Source organism: Convolutriloba macropyga, chromosome 7 (genome assembly GCF_964194025.1).
Source record: "Convolutriloba macropyga chromosome 7, txConMacr16.3, whole genome shotgun sequence".
In the NCBI taxonomy this organism is placed as follows: Eukaryota; Metazoa; Xenacoelomorpha; order Acoela; family Convolutidae; genus Convolutriloba; species Convolutriloba macropyga.
The window spans coordinates 42322750-42342533 of NC_134474.1; the positions used below are offsets into that span (position 1 = coordinate 42322750).

The 19784-nt window shown below is 35.9% G+C and overlaps 1 protein-coding gene across 1 annotated transcript in view; it reads left to right on the plus strand.

The window, feature by feature from the left end:
* The window catches only part of LOC142343037 (uncharacterized), a 90131-nt gene that overhangs the window by 7585 nt on the left and 62762 nt on the right, over positions 1-19784 (plus strand). The window contains exons 5-6 of the mRNA XM_075394724.1: positions 4425-4610; positions 14498-14536. Coding sequence (XP_075250839.1) covers positions 4425-4610; positions 14498-14536 — 225 coding nt within the window. The remainder of the gene's footprint in view (positions 1-4424; positions 4611-14497; positions 14537-19784) is intronic.

Genomic DNA, 19784 nt, shown 5'->3' on the forward strand with positions numbered 1-19784 from the left:
GTTACTGCAATAACCTAAAATCCGTACACCAATGAAACCACTGAAAATATCTGGGTTGTATAAAGCTTTCCTGGTCTTTGATATAGGTGCAGCCGTTACATTTCATCCACCAACACGGACATCTGAAGACAATCTGGTGTCCAATCAAATGAAAAGAGTGCAAAGGCTTCAATTAACCAAAATCGACCCAACCAACATCGAATCGACGGCGAGGCGAATCGAAAAGCGCAATTCAATCAGGAAAATGAAGTGCGGACCTCACTTTAAGGAAAGTAGACCCAGCCAACACAACAATACAGTACCCGTACAGTACGGGCCAGCACAAATCCAACAGGAAAAGAAATTTCAAGACTTAGTTGAAGAAGTTATCACTGAAAAGAGGCTTGGCTACAAAATAAATGAAGCTTCAGTTCGAACCAACAAACTTAGCGTTCTCTACAAACAAACTCTGCTTTTTCTAGATGAAGAAGTCCTAAAGCATCTGCGGCGCCAAAACAAGCTTATACCCTGCACTGCAATATTTTAGTTGACCTATTAAACTACGCAAGGAAGTAAGAAAGCAAACTTGGACATTCTTTGTCTTGTATATAAAGGCAAAAGCAAGCAACCAGAAATGATTCTTGAGGAAAGCAACGTGATTCAAGCTGACAGAAATTGAGAGAGTCGAAAACTATCCGACGGATAACTCAGTTGCTAAATCAGTATAAAATGGAGCAATCGTAACCAGTAAAAACGGAAAGTCTTTCAGAAACATTTTCGGCGAAGCAAAGACGTGAAGACCGAATTAAAAAATTCGACATCGAATTCAAAACAAAGTAGCAACCACAGCAAGCATGGTTTGGATAAAGTCAGAGCTGTAAATGCAAATGAAGGACTTCAAAATAAAGCATCAACTACTGGAAGTATTGCGTGAGCCAGAGCGCAAAGTGAAGAGAACTTCATTAGAAATTGATGATGTGCAATCCCAATAATTCTAGTGCTCTGGTCAAGTCATCCTTCATTTCGACCCCAAAGAGGTGGGATGTCTCGGATTGGGCTAACAGTATCGATGACTTTCTAACAACATTAGCTTCGAAGCAACACCTGAACTTCAACGACATAGTCCGTTCTCACGGCATCGAAATTTACGCAATCGTTCATCAAGCGTTGAAGACTGGAAGGCTTCCCCTGTGCTTTTTTAGGTTGCAATGACGTACCAAAGCTGAAGTTAAACAGTTTCGATGAAAAACCTTTTGAATGATCAGAATGATCCCGTATGTTCATTGCTAACGTAGATCAACAACCACTACAAGACTCAGAGAAAATGAGCCAACTGAAGTTTTCCACTGACAAACAAGACAAAGTCAGCCCTCTGGAAAAGAAAAAATAGACAACTTTATGTGATCACCGATGCACAGTTGAAAAGTCTCCGCAAAGCACTTCCAATGAAGCCTCACGACTGATCAGGTCTCATCAGTTTCTCAATTTTCCTAACGTTTTGAGCTTGCTCAAAGAGTAGGACAAAAAGTTATATATGACATTAGATAAACTACATCAACTTGTCAAATCAACTTCTGTGTCGATGATTAAGATGAAGACTTGACTGACATTTTTGTGATCGCAAAATGGCGTTGTGGCATGAATGCTATTCAGCTTTCAATGGAGTGCAAAAAGAAGGAGACCGAAGAAGCACAAGGAGAGACAAACGGTTCCCGAAGACAAACAAAATAGATGCAAGTTTGAATGTGAAAGAAACTATGCAAACGCATCACTGCCCGCTAGCTGATGGCCCCCGTAAATATTGGAATTATCATTTATTCAGGAACATGAATGCGATTGATCGGTATGCAGATGAGGGGGAAGCAATGCTTATGTTGCGAATTCTTGGGCAAATGTCATGCAATCAAAGAATTAAAGTCGATTCTTGTGGTATGAACGGATGTTGCAAGAAGCACAAGCGACTGCTACACTCACAAAACCAAATAAGCGGTCAATCACGCAGTCAACGTAAGCGAATCAACCAACTGTCCGAGTAATGATGTTACTTCTTCGGTTAATTCCTGTCTCAAAACAGTGGTGGCAATTGGCTGAATAATAATGGGTCAAATTGTGCAAGAGAAGCTGTTAGCCTAATGCACTGATATTATGCTAAATATTGCTGGCGTACAGGGAACAAAAGGTCTGAAGACAGACAAGGTTGCTCTCAAAATAAGGGGATTACATTCAACGGTGCATTCAATCGAAGCATTTGCACACCCTTCAATGCTACTGGCAAAAACAAATTATGATGAACTACATTAAACTGAAGCAAAGCCTAAATCACTTAAGTGTTCTATCGAGCAATCACTCGATGGCAGTTGGCATCATCCTTGGTCCAGATGCTTACGAGCGACAACGCCCATAGCACTACAAGATAGCAACACAAAGTGAACCTTTCGCCGTTCTAACAGAAATAGGATGGGTAGCCTTTGGACTCATGAGTGGCAGAAGAGCAAAAGTGCTGGTCATTTCGTCTTCACAAAAAATGTCGAAGTGGCTGATAATATCCACACCTGATGTGACATTGAAACCTATGCTTCCAATATCTACTTCTTCAGTCAGTCAAAGAAGAAGATGCATGCACGAAAGCTTAGCCTGGGTCTACTTTACACAGTTGAAAGAAGATTCCAAAGGAACCAAAACCAGACAAAATTCTATTTACAGTCTACAGATGCATATCTTGAGAAGGGATTGTTAAAGACACTTTCTGGAAAAAAATGGTATTTGCCTCACCATCAAGTGCTAAACAAGAAAAAAACTGGAAAATTAGAGGTGTTTGCAATGCTGCCCCAAAGTAAAGTGAAATTAGCTATAGGCAAGCTACTAGCTGGACCTGAACTAATACACGTGCTGATTGGAGCAATATTCAAATTTCAAGAAGGAACAATTTACCTTACAGCTGAAATTAAATCAATATTTCCGCAGTCACCAGTTAGCGAGAAGAATAAAAGTTGCTTGAGGTTTCTATGGGGTCCAAGAACTAACAAACTGTTCAAATATACAAAAAACAACGTCATTGGTGTAGCTAAAAGTTCCTCGCTAAAACGAGGTTTTAAATCGCTAAAACGAACTTGGCGGTGTAAATGTTTCTTTGTCTTTGAAAGGAGAGTGGCCGTTATACGATCATTGGCCTCAATTCTAAAGGCATGCAATCCCAGGCGTGAATAAATTTCCAAACCCCGAGGTATTTGCAAGGTTGGAACTGTGAACGAAACCCTAGACCGCACGTTGTGGTCCAGACCGAATTCACCTCTGATAAGACCATCTCAAACAAAATCAACCTCTGATTAATCTGACCAAGACAGAATTTTTCGTTTGATTAGACTATCGTGCACTCGAAGCTTCGTGTGCGCTGAAAGTAAGTGCACTCGAAAACCTCCTCTGTTTAAACTATTGTATGCTCGAAAGTGCTCCCCTGATTAGACTAGTGTGCGTTTGAAACCGCCTCTGGTCGGACTGAAGTGCACTCGAAATTACCTATGATGGCATTCAAGTGCGCTCAAAATTGCTTCTGAACAGACTAAAGTGCGCTGGAATTATTCTGATCAGAGAAGGCTTTTGAATATGGACAAATCTCAGTAACGCTATAATATATCAATTTCACGAAAATTGATGTTTTCAATCATATAATAACCTAAAGAAAAGTATTGCTAATGAAATGAAAACGCAAGTACCGAAAAAAATTCTTTACTATGCTATTAATTCGTGTTTTTAACTGAATAGAAGAACTTAGACAGCTTTGCATAAAAACGTCTTGATCTACAATGATTACAAATATTTTCATGAGAGGACCGGCAGTTGCTATCAGCTGGAATCATTGGTTCTTATCAACCCCACCAGACTTTCAATGGGTTTCTGATAAAAATGCTGCTGTATTGTGGACTCTTAGCAGAGAGAACATCTGTCCGTAAAAACGAAACAAACAACTTGAAAAAAATTCGCTTGACTTGGCCTCTGATCAGACTAGTATGCACTTAAAACTGCCCCTGATCAGAAAAGACCAAATTGACCTCTGATCAGACAAGTTCCAGACCATTGTCCAGACAAAAGTGCGCTGGAAGCCTTTTCCAGGCCATGTAATTCGAGCGCACCGAGAACATATATGCGCTCGAAGATGGTCTGATCAGAGCTCAATTTGGTCTGGCCACCTCAACCTGGGACAGCTTACCAAGACATTGGAGATCCTGATTTTGTTTACAAAACAGGGTATGCCAATGCCTTAGCCAGACGAATTTGTTAAAATGCATTCATGAAATCTTTCAAATATCACATAAATCCTGCATCGCAAGCATAAATCTTGCAAATTTGCTCAAAGCTTGACATTTCTTTTATACCAAGAAACGCATTATATATTTCAAGTTTCTTCCAATGGGAAGAATAAAATATTTTATACTCTATTTTTTCAGATGGCGCTCCGGTTGGTCTGCGTGACGGCAAAACACCCAAGATGGCTGCCCCTTCTTTCAGTCCAACCACGTGTCTATTACTTGAAGCGTTGGACCATATCTATAGTCGGATTGACATTGACCTGGGAAGTCGACATTTCATCAGCGACATTGGAATATTCTACCCCAATGATCCAGTCCACATTTGTATTTGATTTACAATTCCAATTTTTTTTTCGTTTCTGCCCCCCCCCCCCCACAGTTTGGAGGGTAAATACTAATGGCACCCCCTCCCCTTCCTCTCCCTATGTTTTCACATAACGACTTGCAATGTAATGCTCTGTAACTGGAGGATGTAACGTACTCGCCAGGGTCGAGGTTTGGTCAAAAAGTAATGTAAGATTAGCGGTGAATAGCGGTGAAAATGTAAGATTAGCGGTAAATAGCGCTGGAAAAAAACTGCACTGCACGGGTTCGAATCTCTCACCTCCTGCATGTCTACAACTTCATACTCCATTGCGTCATCTGTCACTTACTTCAATGATATTTCCTGGAAGTTAAGATAATCGGTTTTCAGATTTTAGCGGTGAACAATTTTTTTTCACCGCATCCGGGTAGCGCTGAAATTTTTTTCACCGCAACCTGGTAGCGCTGAAAGCCTTTTTTCACTGCATTCTGATAATACCGGTGAAAAATTTTTCCACAGCTCAAAAGTTCCACCGCATTCATCGTATTGAGCGCAAATCTACCACTTTTTATTAAAATTCACCGCAAATCTTACATTTTTTCACCTCGATCTGGGTGAGGAAGGCGCGGGTCACAAGCGCAAAAGCCCGGGTCGAGGGTCACCGACAATCAACGCAAAATATATGCAAGATAAGCGGTGAATGCAGAAAACTTTGTGAGATAAGCGGTGAATGCGGTGAAATTACATATATCAGGCGGTAATTGCGGTGAAAAAAAATTTATTGTCCGGCAGCGATAAAATTACATAATTTCACCACTTTATTTAGCGGTGAAATTACGTCACCGTTTAAAAAAATGTTCATTTCATAAGAGATAAGCGGCGAATAATGTGAAATAACCTAAATTTACCTCTTAACAAGTCAAACAAAATGACCGCATAGAAAAAGTGTCCAAAAAAAGTCAGATTGGGGATATTTTTAGGGGGGAAACGTGTAAGATCATGGGAATAATGAGGAGTAAGAAGCGGGGAATTGTTAGATATTACCCCCAAAAATTACCCCCAACCCCAAAAAAAATTGAACCCCAAAAAGATGTAAGGTTCGGAGGAAAGATTTTATGGGGTAAGTTGGTAGATGACCCGTATAACTGAAAAAGTCAGTATTTGACGGTGAACTTACAGAACAATAATAGAGTAAGCTTCCAACTTACGAAAAATCATCACATCTCACCGCTAAAGTATGAAATTTCAACGCTAAAAATCGCAAAACTTACAAAAATTCAAGGCGCATGTTTTTTTAAAAAAAAAGTAAAGTGAGAAGGATTTAAGTTGAAAACAAAAATCCTAGACGTTGGCGAGAGTTGGCGTAGTGTAAGAAGAAGTGGATGACATGCAGGAGGTGAGAGGTTCGAGCCCGTGTAAGAGAGATAAATGGTAGTAAGCTCTGAAATTACTTATTTTAGCGGTGAAATGTGATGAATTACTGTAAGTTCACCGCTTACGCTACCGATGAAATTATACATAAACAATGCATTTAACGGCAAAAACACGTACAAAATTTGCTGTGAAAAAAAATTTTACCATTTATCTTACAACTCCTTTTCCCATTTTTCCTCAACCCGGGAAATCCCACATTTTGTTGTATTCTTTTTTTGCGTTTCACCATTAACGACTGGTAATACGAAACGTTAACGGAATAACGCAGAAAAGCCAACAGAATTTTTTCTCGATTTGATTGACCCTTGAAACACACCCGTGCAAGTTTATAAAATGCCAAATTTTCCTACACACATTGATAGATTTTAAAACTTTTTCATGTTTAAAGCAAAGTAGAAAAAAAGTTTGTGTTTTCAAGCAAAAATGTGCTAAATTCATTTCGAAAAAATTTCAGAAAAAGCCAAATTATGATTTTGTTTATTCAAGAGGGCAACTAAGCCGGATAAAAAAGTTAGACTACATATTGGATAGAGTAAAGGTATTTTTACCTTCAGAAATAACTTAATTTACCTCAACTGGTGAGGTAAATGACTCACCTCAACCTAAGCTAATTTTAGCGCAAACTAATCGTAAAAGTTAAGGCCTCGCTATCTCAACAAAATAATCAGTATTGAGGCTTTTCATCAAGTGGTGAGGCCTTAGTTTTTCGATGAAGTGGAGCTAAGATCAGCTAAAATTTGATGAGCTAAGGAAAGGCTGATTTAACTTACCTTAAATTATTTCTTAAGGTAAAAACACCTCAACTTTATCTAGTATGTAGTCTAACCTTTTTATCCTGCTTAGTTGCCCTCTTGAACAAACAAAAACATATTTTAGCACAATAACCCAATTTTGCTTAAAAAACGAACCCTTTTGCTTTTACTTAGCTTAAAACACGAACAATTCTTAAAATCAATCATTGTGTGTAGGAAAATCTGGCTTCTGATAATTTGCACGGGCGTGTTTCAAGGGTCAATCAAATCGAGAAAATAATCTGTTGGCTTTTCTGCGTTATTCCGTTACCAGTCGTTGATGCCGAAGCGCAAAATGCCGTTCGTACCAGTCGTTGATGCCGAAGCGCAAAAAAAATCCAACGAAATCTAGGATTTTTCCGCTTATGACCAGCTTGCGACAACTTTACTCTAACTTACCTTTAAACCTTTAAGGTAGCTTAACTTTGCCTAAATTATCTTAACTTTGCTCTAACTTACCCTAAAAAAGTACCCTATTAAACAGGTAAATTTACCTTAAATTTTAGACAGGTTAGGATAAATTGGGTCGTAAGTATAAGCAGGGCAAGAGAATTAGACAAAAAGAACGGCAACTAAGTAGAGGAAACATAGAAAAAGACTAATAAAAGCATGAATTTATTGAGACCAGAGTACTTTCAGCGTAATTGTTTCTGATGGCTTGATTCCAAACTGACCGATTAGGTAGAACAGCCTCGACGCTCTAGTGTCTCACTATTTTTTTGCCTAATTTTCTAATTACTAATTAAAATTTATCCAACAATCGGCTCTCTCGCTTTAAAGTCACTTCAAGGTACCTCAAGCCAATACTTTGTTGCCTTGCTATGCATATGTTCGGATATTGGTTTCAGAAGCGTGAGCAACTCAAATTGCCGAACAGTTCCTAGAGTCGCATCCAATTTTATTTAGACTTTCAGAAAAAATAATATATTTGGAAAACACTATGCATTGAGAGTATAAGTTTCCATCAATCTTTTTTTTGATTTTTGCTTTTACCTTTGATATCAATAGGATGTTTCTCAATTTTGTTTCCTCTAAGAGTGTAATTTTGAGAAACAATTCTGATGATGAAAAAATTTTAATTCTCCAATTGTTTTTTTTTGAAAAATTAGTCAAGGTGTTGGAACAATTAGTTGACTTTCGCTATCCTTATTTTGCTTTGACACAATTTGACTCCAATACCGCATCGAAAAAATTTGTCATTCTGCTTTAGAACTTTTTTCTTCAGCTAAAGTAAACTTTTTTGAAAGTGGATAAAATTTAAAACCACGTTTGGCAGCCGGAGATTAACAGACCAATCGGAACATCTCGAATTAGTTTTGCTGGATTTATTGGCTATCTAAAATAATAGAAAATATCGTTTCAACAAAAAAAATCATCTAAGTTACTTTTTTTGGTTGCATATCTTGCAAAAAGTGTTGGCTCTCTGCCCCTTTTCTTCGAGACAAATACCGTGAACCGTAATCATGTTGCTCGCTGTTTTCCGCTGAGAGAACTATTACTGATTGCTCTACAGCTGAATTTGAGAAGTTTACATTAAATTCGATTTGTGAACAATTCCGTGTGAAAATGTAAGAAAGGTGAGTGACTCTAACAGCTGTTATTAACTTTTGTATACCCCATCTTCTTACAGGAACGCAAAACTGGTCCTCCTAGCACTCCAAAGAGACAAACTTGAGACAAAATGACTCAGCATAACGTAAGCTAATTTTAGCGCAAATTTATCGTAAAATTTAAGGCCTCGCTATCTCAACAAAATCAGTATTGAGGCTTTTCATCAAGTGAAGAGGCCTTAATTTTTCGTTGAAGTGGAGCTAAGATTAGCTAAAATTTGATGAGCTAAGGAAAGGCTGATTTAACTTACCTTAAATTATTTGTTAAGGTAAAAACACCTCAACTTTATCTAGTATGTAGTCTAACCTTTTTATCCTGCTTATTTGCCCTCTTGAACAAACAAAAACATATGTTAGCACAATAACCCAACTTTCCTTAAAAAAAACGAACTCTTTTGCTTTTACTTAGCTTATAACACGAACAAGTCTTAAAATCTATCATTGTGTGTAGGAAAATCTGGCTTCTGATAACTTTCACGGGTGTGTTTCAAGGGTCAATCAAATCGAGAAAATAATCTGTTGGCTTTTCTGCGTTATTCCGTTAACTAATTCGTAGTACCAGTCGTTAATGCTGAAACGCAAAAACAAATCCAACGGAATTTCGAGTTTTTCCGCTTGTGACCCGCTTGTGACAACTTCACTCTAATTTGCCTTCAAACATTAACGGTGGCCTAACTTTGCCTAAATTATCTTAACTTTATCTTAACTTGCTTTAACTTACCTAAAAAAACATCCTAACAAACAGGTAAATTTACCTTAAATTTAAAAAAGGTTAGGATAAATCGCATCGTAATTATAAGCAGGGCCAGAGAATTAGACAAAACGAACGGCACTTAGTAGGATAGGGGAAACATAGGAAGAGCCTGATAAAGGCATGCATTTATTGAGTCCAGAGTACTTTCAGCACAATCGTTTCTGATGGCTCAATTACAAACTAACCGATTAGGTAGAACAGCCTCGATGCTTTTGTGTCTCATTATTATTTCGCCTAATTTTCTAATTACTAATTAAAACTTATCCAACAATCGGCTCTCTCGCTTTGATTAGTATAAGCTTTCATTAGTCTTTTTTTGATTTTTGCTTTTACCTTTGATATCAATAGGGTGATTCTCAATTTTGTTTCCTCTAAGAGTGTAATTTTGAGAAACAATTCTGATGATGAAAAAATTTTAATTCTCCAATTGTTTTTTTTTTTGAAAAATTAGTCAAGGTCTTGGAACAATTAGTTGACTTTCGCTATCCTTATTTTGCTTTGACACAATTTGACTCTAATACCGCACAGAAAAAATTTGTCATCCTGCTTTAGAACTGTTTTCTTCTGCTACAGTAAACTTTTTTGAAAGTGGATAAAATTTAAAACCACGTTTGGCAGCCGGAGATTAACAGACCAATCGGAACATCTCGAATTAGATTTGTTGCATTTATTGCCTATCTATAATAATAGAAAATATTGTACAACAAAAGATTCATCTAAGTTATTTTTTTGGTTGCATATCTTGCAAAAAGTGTTGGCTATCTGCCCCTTTTCTTCGAGACAAATACCGGGAACCGTAATCATGTTGTTCATTGTTTTTCCGTTGAAAGAATTTATTTTGATTACTCTAATTAATTTGGATTTGAGATGTTTAGATTAAATTTGATTTGTGAACAATTCCGGGTGAAAATGTAAAAAAGTTGAGTAACTTTATCAGCTGTTATTGGCTTTTGATATACCCTATCCTTTTACAGGAGCGCAAAATTGGTCCTCCTAGCACTCCAAAGAGACAAACTTGAAAAAAATTATGACAAAAAACATCTTACCACCAATACGTGCTTCGCTCCTTTTCTTATCTTTGCTCTTCAAAACAAAATGTTTCTTTTGTTTGTCAAGGAAAACTTTACCAAGTTGTTTTTGGTTGCCCCCAGAAATTTTTCTAAGAGGCATTGCTTAGGTAGTCTTAAGGTCCGGCTTCGGAATTTATGGCAATCTACTTCATTTCAGTCGTGTTTTTTAGTTACAGCGAATTTGAATCCCATGAAATTGTCAGAATATAATTTTGGGAAACCTATCACAATTAGAGTGCAGAATTTTGGCCGATCAATTGACCTAATGTTTCTATGAATTGAATTTTTCTTTTTATTGAGTCATACAATTCTGAAATGAAAAAGTGAGGCATTCGTGACAATTACAAAACACCAAACTTTGCTGGATGAACTCAGAACCGGTCGCTACAAAGCTCATCCGCTGTAATATTTAAGGTGTTCGAGAATTTTGAGCCTGTAAACCCCGCCGAAAACTATTTTATGAAAATATTTATGTATGGTTTGCAATAATTACATGGATTGGCTAACAAATCATCTGAGAAAAAAATCAAAAACTCAAATTCGTTGTTTCTTACAATTTTGATCACGGAAAATTCAGACAAATAAACTGGTAGCCAGCTTATGGAGATGATTTTTTTGTTGCAAAAAGGGTGAACTAAATGTGTGTCAGCAGTTTAAACTATCTATTTTTAAATTAGAAAACTCAATCTGATATAAAACAAAACGATTAGTGCTTTCAAAAACATCAAACTATCTTTGATATACACCCCACGAAATAGTTGGTAATTCTTCACCAAAAAAGTGTTCAAATAAACTTTTTTTGGGAAAAAAATTTTTGCGCAAATTTTCATTTCAGACAAAATTAATCATTTCTTGAGCGAGAATACTAAATTTAGTATTTGTGTACGCAGGACAAAAACAAAGGTTGGCAGTAAGAAAAATCTCATTAGTTTTAATTACCTACATTTAATTCGCATTGGCAAGCCTTGCGTAGTTACTTAAAGCATTGAGTAAATATAAAGCATTGAGGGTATAATTTTTCATGTTTTTTATTTTTGCTTTTTTGCTTTCATCTTGGATATGAAACGGCTGATTCTCAATTTTGCTTCCTCTAAGAATGTAATTTTGAGAAACAATTCTGATGAGGAAAAGAATTTAATTCCCCGATTTTTTTTTAGAAGTTAGTAAGGGATTCGGAACAGTTCGGTGGCTTTGCTATCATTATTTTGCTTTGAATCCACTTGAATCCATTACAAGACCGAAAAAATTTGTCATCCTGCTTTAGAACTGTTTTCTTTTGCATATTATTTTTAAAAACACTTTTTTTAAAGATAACAAAACTTAAAACACCTTTTGGGAGCCGAAGATTATTAAACCAATCCGAACAGCTCGAATTAGTTTTTATTGTATTTATTAGCTACCTAAAATAATTGAAAATGTTCTACCATAAATGCACCTAAGTCAGTTTTTGGTTGCAGATCTTGCTAAAAGTTTTGGCTCTCTGTCCATTTCTTCGAGACAAGAACCGTGAACCGTAATCATGTTGCTACAAATAAATCGTTGAGAGAGTAATTTTGATCGCTCTACTGTTGGGTTTTGAGATAATTACATTAAATTCGGCAAACTTCAAAAAAAGATGGCAAAAAGACCGCCCTACCGCCAAAATGTTCCGCCGCCAAAATGTTCCGCCCCACCGCTAAATCATCATGTATGAAACAGTCATTTATTCTGCTATCAGGGTCAGTTGGGCGTGTACAAGTCTTCGTTCTGGATCAGTCGTTTTATAAACTTGAGCGAAAGAGGAGTGAAAATACAGTGAAAACTTAGTCAAGCTTCTTGGAAAATTTTTCGAAATTTCAGTTCAGTTCTGTAAATGAAATTCCAAATATTTTTCCAAGAAGCTTGGCTAAGGTATCGCAGTATTTTCACGCAGTTTTCTTCATAATATGCAAACGAGTGCAAAAATAGACCAAAAAGCTCCTTTTAAAGTACTTCTCTTTGAGATAATGGATCTTTTCGTTTGTGCCCCCAGCTTAGTGGGCGCATACTATTTGCGCCCCCCAGACGCACGTGCCATATTTTTACATAATGATTTACTATGTAATGGCACGTGCTTTGTATCTGGGGGGCGCATAACGTACTGGGGGGCTGAAACGGAAAAGATTCGAGATATAATTTATTGCTTTTCATTAGCAGCAAAATTTTAACGACAGTTTGTTAGGATTTGTTTGGTTCTTCTCCAATGTAAAACCCGCCATGGGTCAACAAATTAGGTCGGAGCACATGCGTACAATGTCATTCCGTATCGTCATGGTTAAGTCGAAATTATTCAAACTTTATTAGGTTATTGGACAAGTTTACACAATCCGTGTGCCAAATCATCCTGGCCGAGGAATTTTGCCAAATTTATGTAAGATCAGCGTTGACAAGTCGGAAAACTCACCGCATTTTTCTTACATAATTTCGCGTTGAATTTAGCGTAGATCTTACATAATTTGCGTTGAATTTAGCGTAGGTCTTACTTAATTTAAGTTGAATTCGGCGTAGATCTTACATATGTTGCGTTAATTTCAGCAAAGACTTTATTTGATTTTTAATCAATTTTTGCTCTACTTTTCTGTCTTTTCAACTCTTTCCAGTTTCTCTTGCACACAACCGGTTTTTGATTTTTTGAAAAAATTGTACGTGGGGGTACGTGTGGGGGGTACGGGTAGTGAGGAGGGGGTACGAGGGGGGGGGGGGGTACGCACCCCCTCCTCACTACCCGTACTCCCCCCCCACACGTACCCCCACGTACACCCCATTTACCCTACGCAACGCAAACCTAACAGCCACGTACACTCCCTCCCCCCACACACGTATCCCCACCCCCACTCCTCAAGTACCCCCCCCCCACACCTCACGTACCCCACCCCCCCCCCCCGCTGTACCCCATATGTACCCCACCATGTACCCCCCCACGCGTACCCCCGAAACCTCCTCCCCCCCACCCCACATATTCCCCCACTTATTCCCACCTCCCCCACGTACGCCCCCAACCCCCACAAAGAAATCAAAAAACGAAATAAGGTAAGGTCAATGCTAAACTCTGAGATCTACTCTTAATTAAACGCAAAATATGAAAGATCTACGCCAAATTCAACGCAAAATATGTAAGACGTACGCTGAATTCAACGCAAAATATGTAAGATCTACACTAAATTCAATGAAAATTATTGGCGTGAATACGATGAATTTACGTAAGATCTACGCATTCAACGCCAATCTTACATAATTTTGCATTTCTTAGCGTTGACACATCGGCCCGAGCACATCAAAGTTGTATGTTTTGTTTAATACCGATCCTATTCTACCAGTTAACACGGTGAGAGTATTAGTACGGTCAGTTTAAGGTTCGGTATCCCGGGGTCAAATTCTAATGGTTAACTTGTAAGAACTTCAAGTTTCTCACAAGTTCAAATAAGATGTTGCATCGCATTACATGTTTTTCTGCAAAAAAGTTGGATTCTTTTAAGTTTTACGAACAACTTACAAGTCCTTACAAGTTAACTTACAAGAACCTTACAAGATAACTATTCGGTTTATAAGGTTCTGTGAAGATAACTACTTCGCGCAAGAAAAATGTCCTACGTCCTTAATACCACCTCTTGGACTCAAAATATTGCAATATTTGAGTGTACACATATTGGGGCCTTGATAAAAAGAAAGCACAAGAAAAAAGCATCAGAAATTTAACATCCAAAATTAACAAACTAATATACAATCTCGAAATGATCCTATTCTAACGATCACAAATTTGATAATTTTTGTTTGATGCTTCCACATATCCCACTATGATATAACTAATTTCCAATATTAAATAAATCATCAATTTCTGTTTTTTAATGTGTTTTTCAGTTTGAACTGAAACGTACAAGTTAACTCATCAACTTGAAAGTTCTTACAAGTTAACTCTTCAATTTGCAAGTTCTTACAAATTAACCATTCGGTCTCGACTCGTGATAGCATCATGACCAAAACTTCTACTAAAACCCCTCCTTTCGCTCATTTATTCAGTCACACAGAAAAAAAACCATATTAATAAGCAATGAGCGAAAATGATTTCTCATGTGAAATTCTAAGAGATGCAGTTTTCACACAAAAAATTGTGTGCTTATTCATCACACGAGACCAAATTGTTTGATTTCAAGCAAAAAAAAAATTCAGATCGACGATGACTATGTTTTCGATTATTGTAGCGTGTTCACATTTTGCTCCACTGTTTTTTAGATTATGGTTCTGCTGAAAACTATGGTGAGCTGCAGATTTGTCAGCAACAGAACTCAGGAAAAAAATAGTTTCCATTGTCACTTACTTCACGAGTTGATTTTATGAATGAGGGAAATAAACTGACTCAATTCACTGGGATGAAATCATTCTTTTTTGAGGAAATATTTCAAAAAAAAGTGATCAGAAAATAGTACGCATGAATCCACAACTCGTCAGTTTTATGTAAAGACCGCTGCTAACTCGAAGCTGCTTCCGGACAGACTCACTAATGAGACCAACTCGTTTGTGACCAGAGCCAGTTACCCTCAAAAATGGCTCTGATTAGCTCTGTTCACTAAAAGAGAGAAATGATCTCAATTTAAATGTTTTCTTTTTTTGAAATTACCCTTGAAATACATTTGAGTTAGGAAGTTTCCAAAATTAATTCTGCTCAGTTTTGATCTCATCTCTCAGTGGCTGGAATTAGTGAAATGAAGATCTTGTATGGTGCACTGATTTGAAATGTGGCAGCAAACCATTAAATTGGTACACCATTAGGAACAATAAAATGGAAAAAATATTGGTGTTTTGAAAATGAAATTAATTAGACTAGAGTTTATCCGAATATCTTCTAATCAAATCCAAGCCCACTGAAAGTGTGATGCAATCATATGGTTTAACGTACCGCAACTCTGTCTCTGAACATTGTTATCTGTATTTTCTAAACCTGAAACTTTATTTGCAAAACAACATATATGTGTTTGATATAGAGTCTGGTTCTAGTTGGACTATGGGTCTAATATCTCAAAAATGAGCTAATGAAACGATCCTATTGGTTCGCAAACTGTCACGCTTTAAGGCCGGACTACTTTCCCAGTCTTCAAATCTTGCACGACAAAATTATTTCTGAATAGATTTCAGAAAATTAAAATTCTCTCAACAGATGTTATCGAAAACAGAAAAAATTCTTGAAACAATAAGTTCCTAGAAGGCATCATATCAGATTTTACAAAGTAAAAACTGCTAAATCACACGGGGGATGGTACAGGTAGTTAGCAAGAAGGTACAACTATGTGGGCAAAAAGGACTGAGCTGATCAAAATTAAGAAGCTGAAAGTGAACAACAATATTTGGTTTTTATTTTAAAAGGCACGCATATATATGCAGCAAACTTTTTCTGTTTTTTGTATCTGAAGCCCCGTTGAAAATAACATTGCCAACTGATCTGGCTGTACAACTGGCCAAATTTTGGTTAGCACGCCTTAACTAATAGATTTTCCAAATTTGAAAAAGAAATTTATGATAAATATCTATTTGAAAAGACAGTGACCAAAAAACACAAAAACGTTTTTGATGAATTTATTATGGACCACAAGTAAAAGGTAAAGCAAATCTTTCAAATATTGCTAATTTTTTTGCAATTAATCTGTATTTCTGCTAGTTAGTTTGCTGAATTTCTACTTAATTTATGCCAATCTAAAAAGCTAAAAATTTAGTAAATATGTATATTTTCGACCCCACTAAGAGGGGGGAGGAACAATACGCTCAAATAAATTTTGTTCTGTTTTTGTTCAGTCAATTTTGGCCGATCGTCCTCCTCAAGCGTAGAGTTTGAAATAATAAAGACAGTTTTAACTTTCTTTTGAATCGAGTAGTTGTTGAGGTTTAAAATGGTTTCAAAATATTCCTACTTTGTGTGATTTTGTTCATATTCAACGTCATTTTTGCTCAATTTTAGGTTTTTTTCGTATCAAAATTTTTGAAAAAAATTCGTCCACTTTACGATGAAAAAGACAATTTTTAGTTCCTAAGGGACTAGCAACGAACAAAAAGAAAACTAGTTTTGGTCTGATCTTGAAGATTTACTATCTAAAGCATACGAATTCTATTGGAAAGCTATTTTGTTTTAATTCTCTTCATAAACTCATGATCTCATGTCATTCAGGACAATTCACTTTTCATACCCAGGTTCCGTTAACGACAAAGCCCATTTACCGTCAAATGAAGCCCAAGGAAAATATATTTTACTATCAGGTAATCTTCGCTCACGGTTTTTTCGGCTCCTACGCTGTTTTCAAAATATTTGATGAATTTGTGTAAATCACATGGTTAACTAAAAGTGCAGTTGTTTTACTTAAAAAGATTTAAAATAACCTATCTAATGCTTTGAATGCAAACTTAGTGGCTTTTAAGACTTTGAAAGTATTCTTTTCCGAAAAAAAAGAACGTTGCCCGCTTTTCAAACTGAATTTTTCGTGACATTGTAGGTCTGTTCCACAAATAACAGGTCTGATATGCTTTTATATTGAACGGATAATAAGACTGGTTAGCAATTTAATTTATAATATTGGATTTTAAGGCTTTGATGCGCAACTTTTCTCGAAAATCTTTTTAATTTTGAGGTTCAAATTGAAATTCTTTTTTCATTTTTAAGTCCTGCCACGCCATCTTAATATTAAAGCTTCCCATTGGCGTTGAAACAAAATTTAAGTTAAACTTGGGCAAGGGGTTTTCAGCGAGTAGATAATGGTTCTAATGGCTCTGACAGTTTCTTCTTGCGTTTTATTGAACTCTTAGTTTTTGCCCGTACTTGATGTCGATTTTGTAGTCCTAAAACTAATTCGGATTAATGAAAGATCCCACTGGCTTCCGAGTCAATTGTAATTCAACTTGTTTTTGCTTTTGGTTAAAAACTATTGGTTTTAAAGGCCGCAATAATGCGAGTTGTCTTAAAAATTTAGTGATTTTTTTGTATGTTCATACATATATATTGATTTCATTGAAGTCACACTATCATTATAATGAGAGATTCCATAAGTTTTGAACAGAAAATCAATTTTACTAATCCAACATTTTCCCCTGAATCGGTTTTCTATCACTGATTTTGCACTGGTTGTTTCACATATTTTTTAAATAACTTCGACAAATGTCTCTCGTAGTTTTTTTTAATTTCCTGGTTTCTGTCTGTAATAGTTGTTCATTTTTTATCTGTAAGATGTTTGTTTTCATTGATGACAGCTCTCAAAAGCTTCTTTTTAAACGTTAAAAAAACTTATTTAATGCGATCTGCTGGTAACTGATGGTTTTGATGATTTTGACTTTTTTGTTCTTCATTTGTTCCTCAGCTATTCGATATTTGCTTTTATTCATTTTAAACATATTTTCACATTGGAAGGTTCTATTCACTTTCTCGTGATTTAAATTTCAACCTTCCTTTTCGTTTTATGTAGCAACCGATGTTTCATTTCTTGAACACTTTGCGTTTACTTAAAATCTTTCTGAGTGATCAATTTTTGTGCCTCTTCTACAGTCCATTTAAATATTCGCGCTAATGTTATTTCTAATTGATTTCGCAAATGAGACAAAAATTCACTTATACAGTATTTCGCTTGTTTGTTAACTGAATTCATACAAATAATACATTATTTTTGGATAACAGCTGATGGTGGCCTCAATACTTTGTGTTTTTGTATATTTTTTCTCCATTTCTGTGTCTGTAGTTATTTCACCGTCCTGATTTTTTGCGTGAAACAGCTCTCATTGGTTTTTTAGGACATTTAATTAAATTGATCCACAATTTTTTAATAAATGCTAATGATTTTTCAATGACTTTTGAGATTATTCGATTTAAACAAAAGCTTGATAATTTTGTGAACTTTTCCCTAATTTCTTCCTCTTTCTGTCGACTTTTTATATATTCCATTACGAACAGGTGACAGTTGCTTCGTTTTATGCAAGTTAATTTGTGTTTTATAGGTTTATGGGATGGTATTTTGACTATGTTACGATGTGAAATTACGTTTTGAGTTTCTAACGTCAATATTTGTTTGTTTTTTTTGTATGTTGTTGTTTTTTTTGTCCCATAGTCTTATTAAACGCGGGCATCATATGTTGTTTAATTTGGCATTGTGTTTTATATATCAGTTAGTAGTTTGCTTTTGTAACAGTTTTTGTCCTCAAATATATACTTGTGTAATCTCTTCAATTGGTAGATATTTAAGTCTGAAATGAGGATGAGAGGGGTCATCTGAGCTGATCAAAATTAAGAAGCTTAAAGTGAACAACAATATTTGGTTTTTATTTTAAAAGGCACGCATATATATGCAGCAAACTTTTTCTGTTTTTTGTATCTGAAGCCCCGTTGAAAACAACATTGCCAACTGATCTGGCTTTACAACTGGCCAAATTTTGGTTAGCACGCCTTTACTAATAGATTTTCCAAATTTGAAAAAGAAATTTATAATAAATATCTATTTGAAAGGACAGTGACCAAAAAACACAAAAACGCTTTTGATGAATTTATTATGGACCACAAGTAAAAGGTAAAGCAAATCTTTCAAATATTGCTAATTTTTTGCAATTAATCTGTATTTCTGCTAGTTAGTTTGCTGAATTTCTACTTAATTTATGCCAATCTAAAAAGCTAAAAATTTAGTAAATATGTATATTTTCGACCCCACTAAGAGGGGGGAGGAACAATACGCTCAAATAAATTTTGTTCTGTTTTTGTTCAGTCAATTTTGGCCGATCGATATGTTCGTTGTAGAGAATCGTGGGTGGCATCATCCTCCTCAAGCGTAGAGTTTGAAATAAAAAAGACAGTTTTAACTTTCTTTTGAATCGAGTAGTTGTTGAGGTTTAAAATGGTTTCAAAATATTCCTACTTTGTGTGATTTTGTTCATATTTAACGTCATTTTTGCTCAATTTTAGGTTTTTTTTGTATCGTAAATTTAAAACAAAATTCGTCCACTCTACGATGAAGAAGACAATTTTTAGTTCCTAAGGGACTAGCAACGAACAAAAAGAAAACTAGTTTTGGTCTGATCTTGAAGTTTTACTATCTAAAGCATACGAATTCTATTGGAAAGCTACTTTGTTTTAATTCTCTTCATAAACTCATGATCTCATGTCATTCAGGACAATTCACTTTTCATACCCAGGTTCCGTTAACGACAAAGCCCATTTAACGTCAAATGAAGCCAAAGGAAAATATATTTTACTATCAGGTAATCTTCGCTCACGGTTTTTTCGGCTCCTACGCTGTTTTCGAAATAATTGATGAATTTGGGTAAATCACATGGTTAACTAAAAGTGCAGTTGGTTTACTTAAAAAGATTTAAAATAACCTATCTAATGCTTTGAATGCAAACTTAATGGCTTTTAAGACTTTGAAAGTATTCTTTTCCGAAAAAAAGAACGTTGCCCGCTTTTCAAACTGAATTTTTCGTGACATTGTAGGTCAGTTCCACAAATAACAGGTCTGATATGCTTTATATTGAACGGATAATAAAACTGGTTAGCAATTTA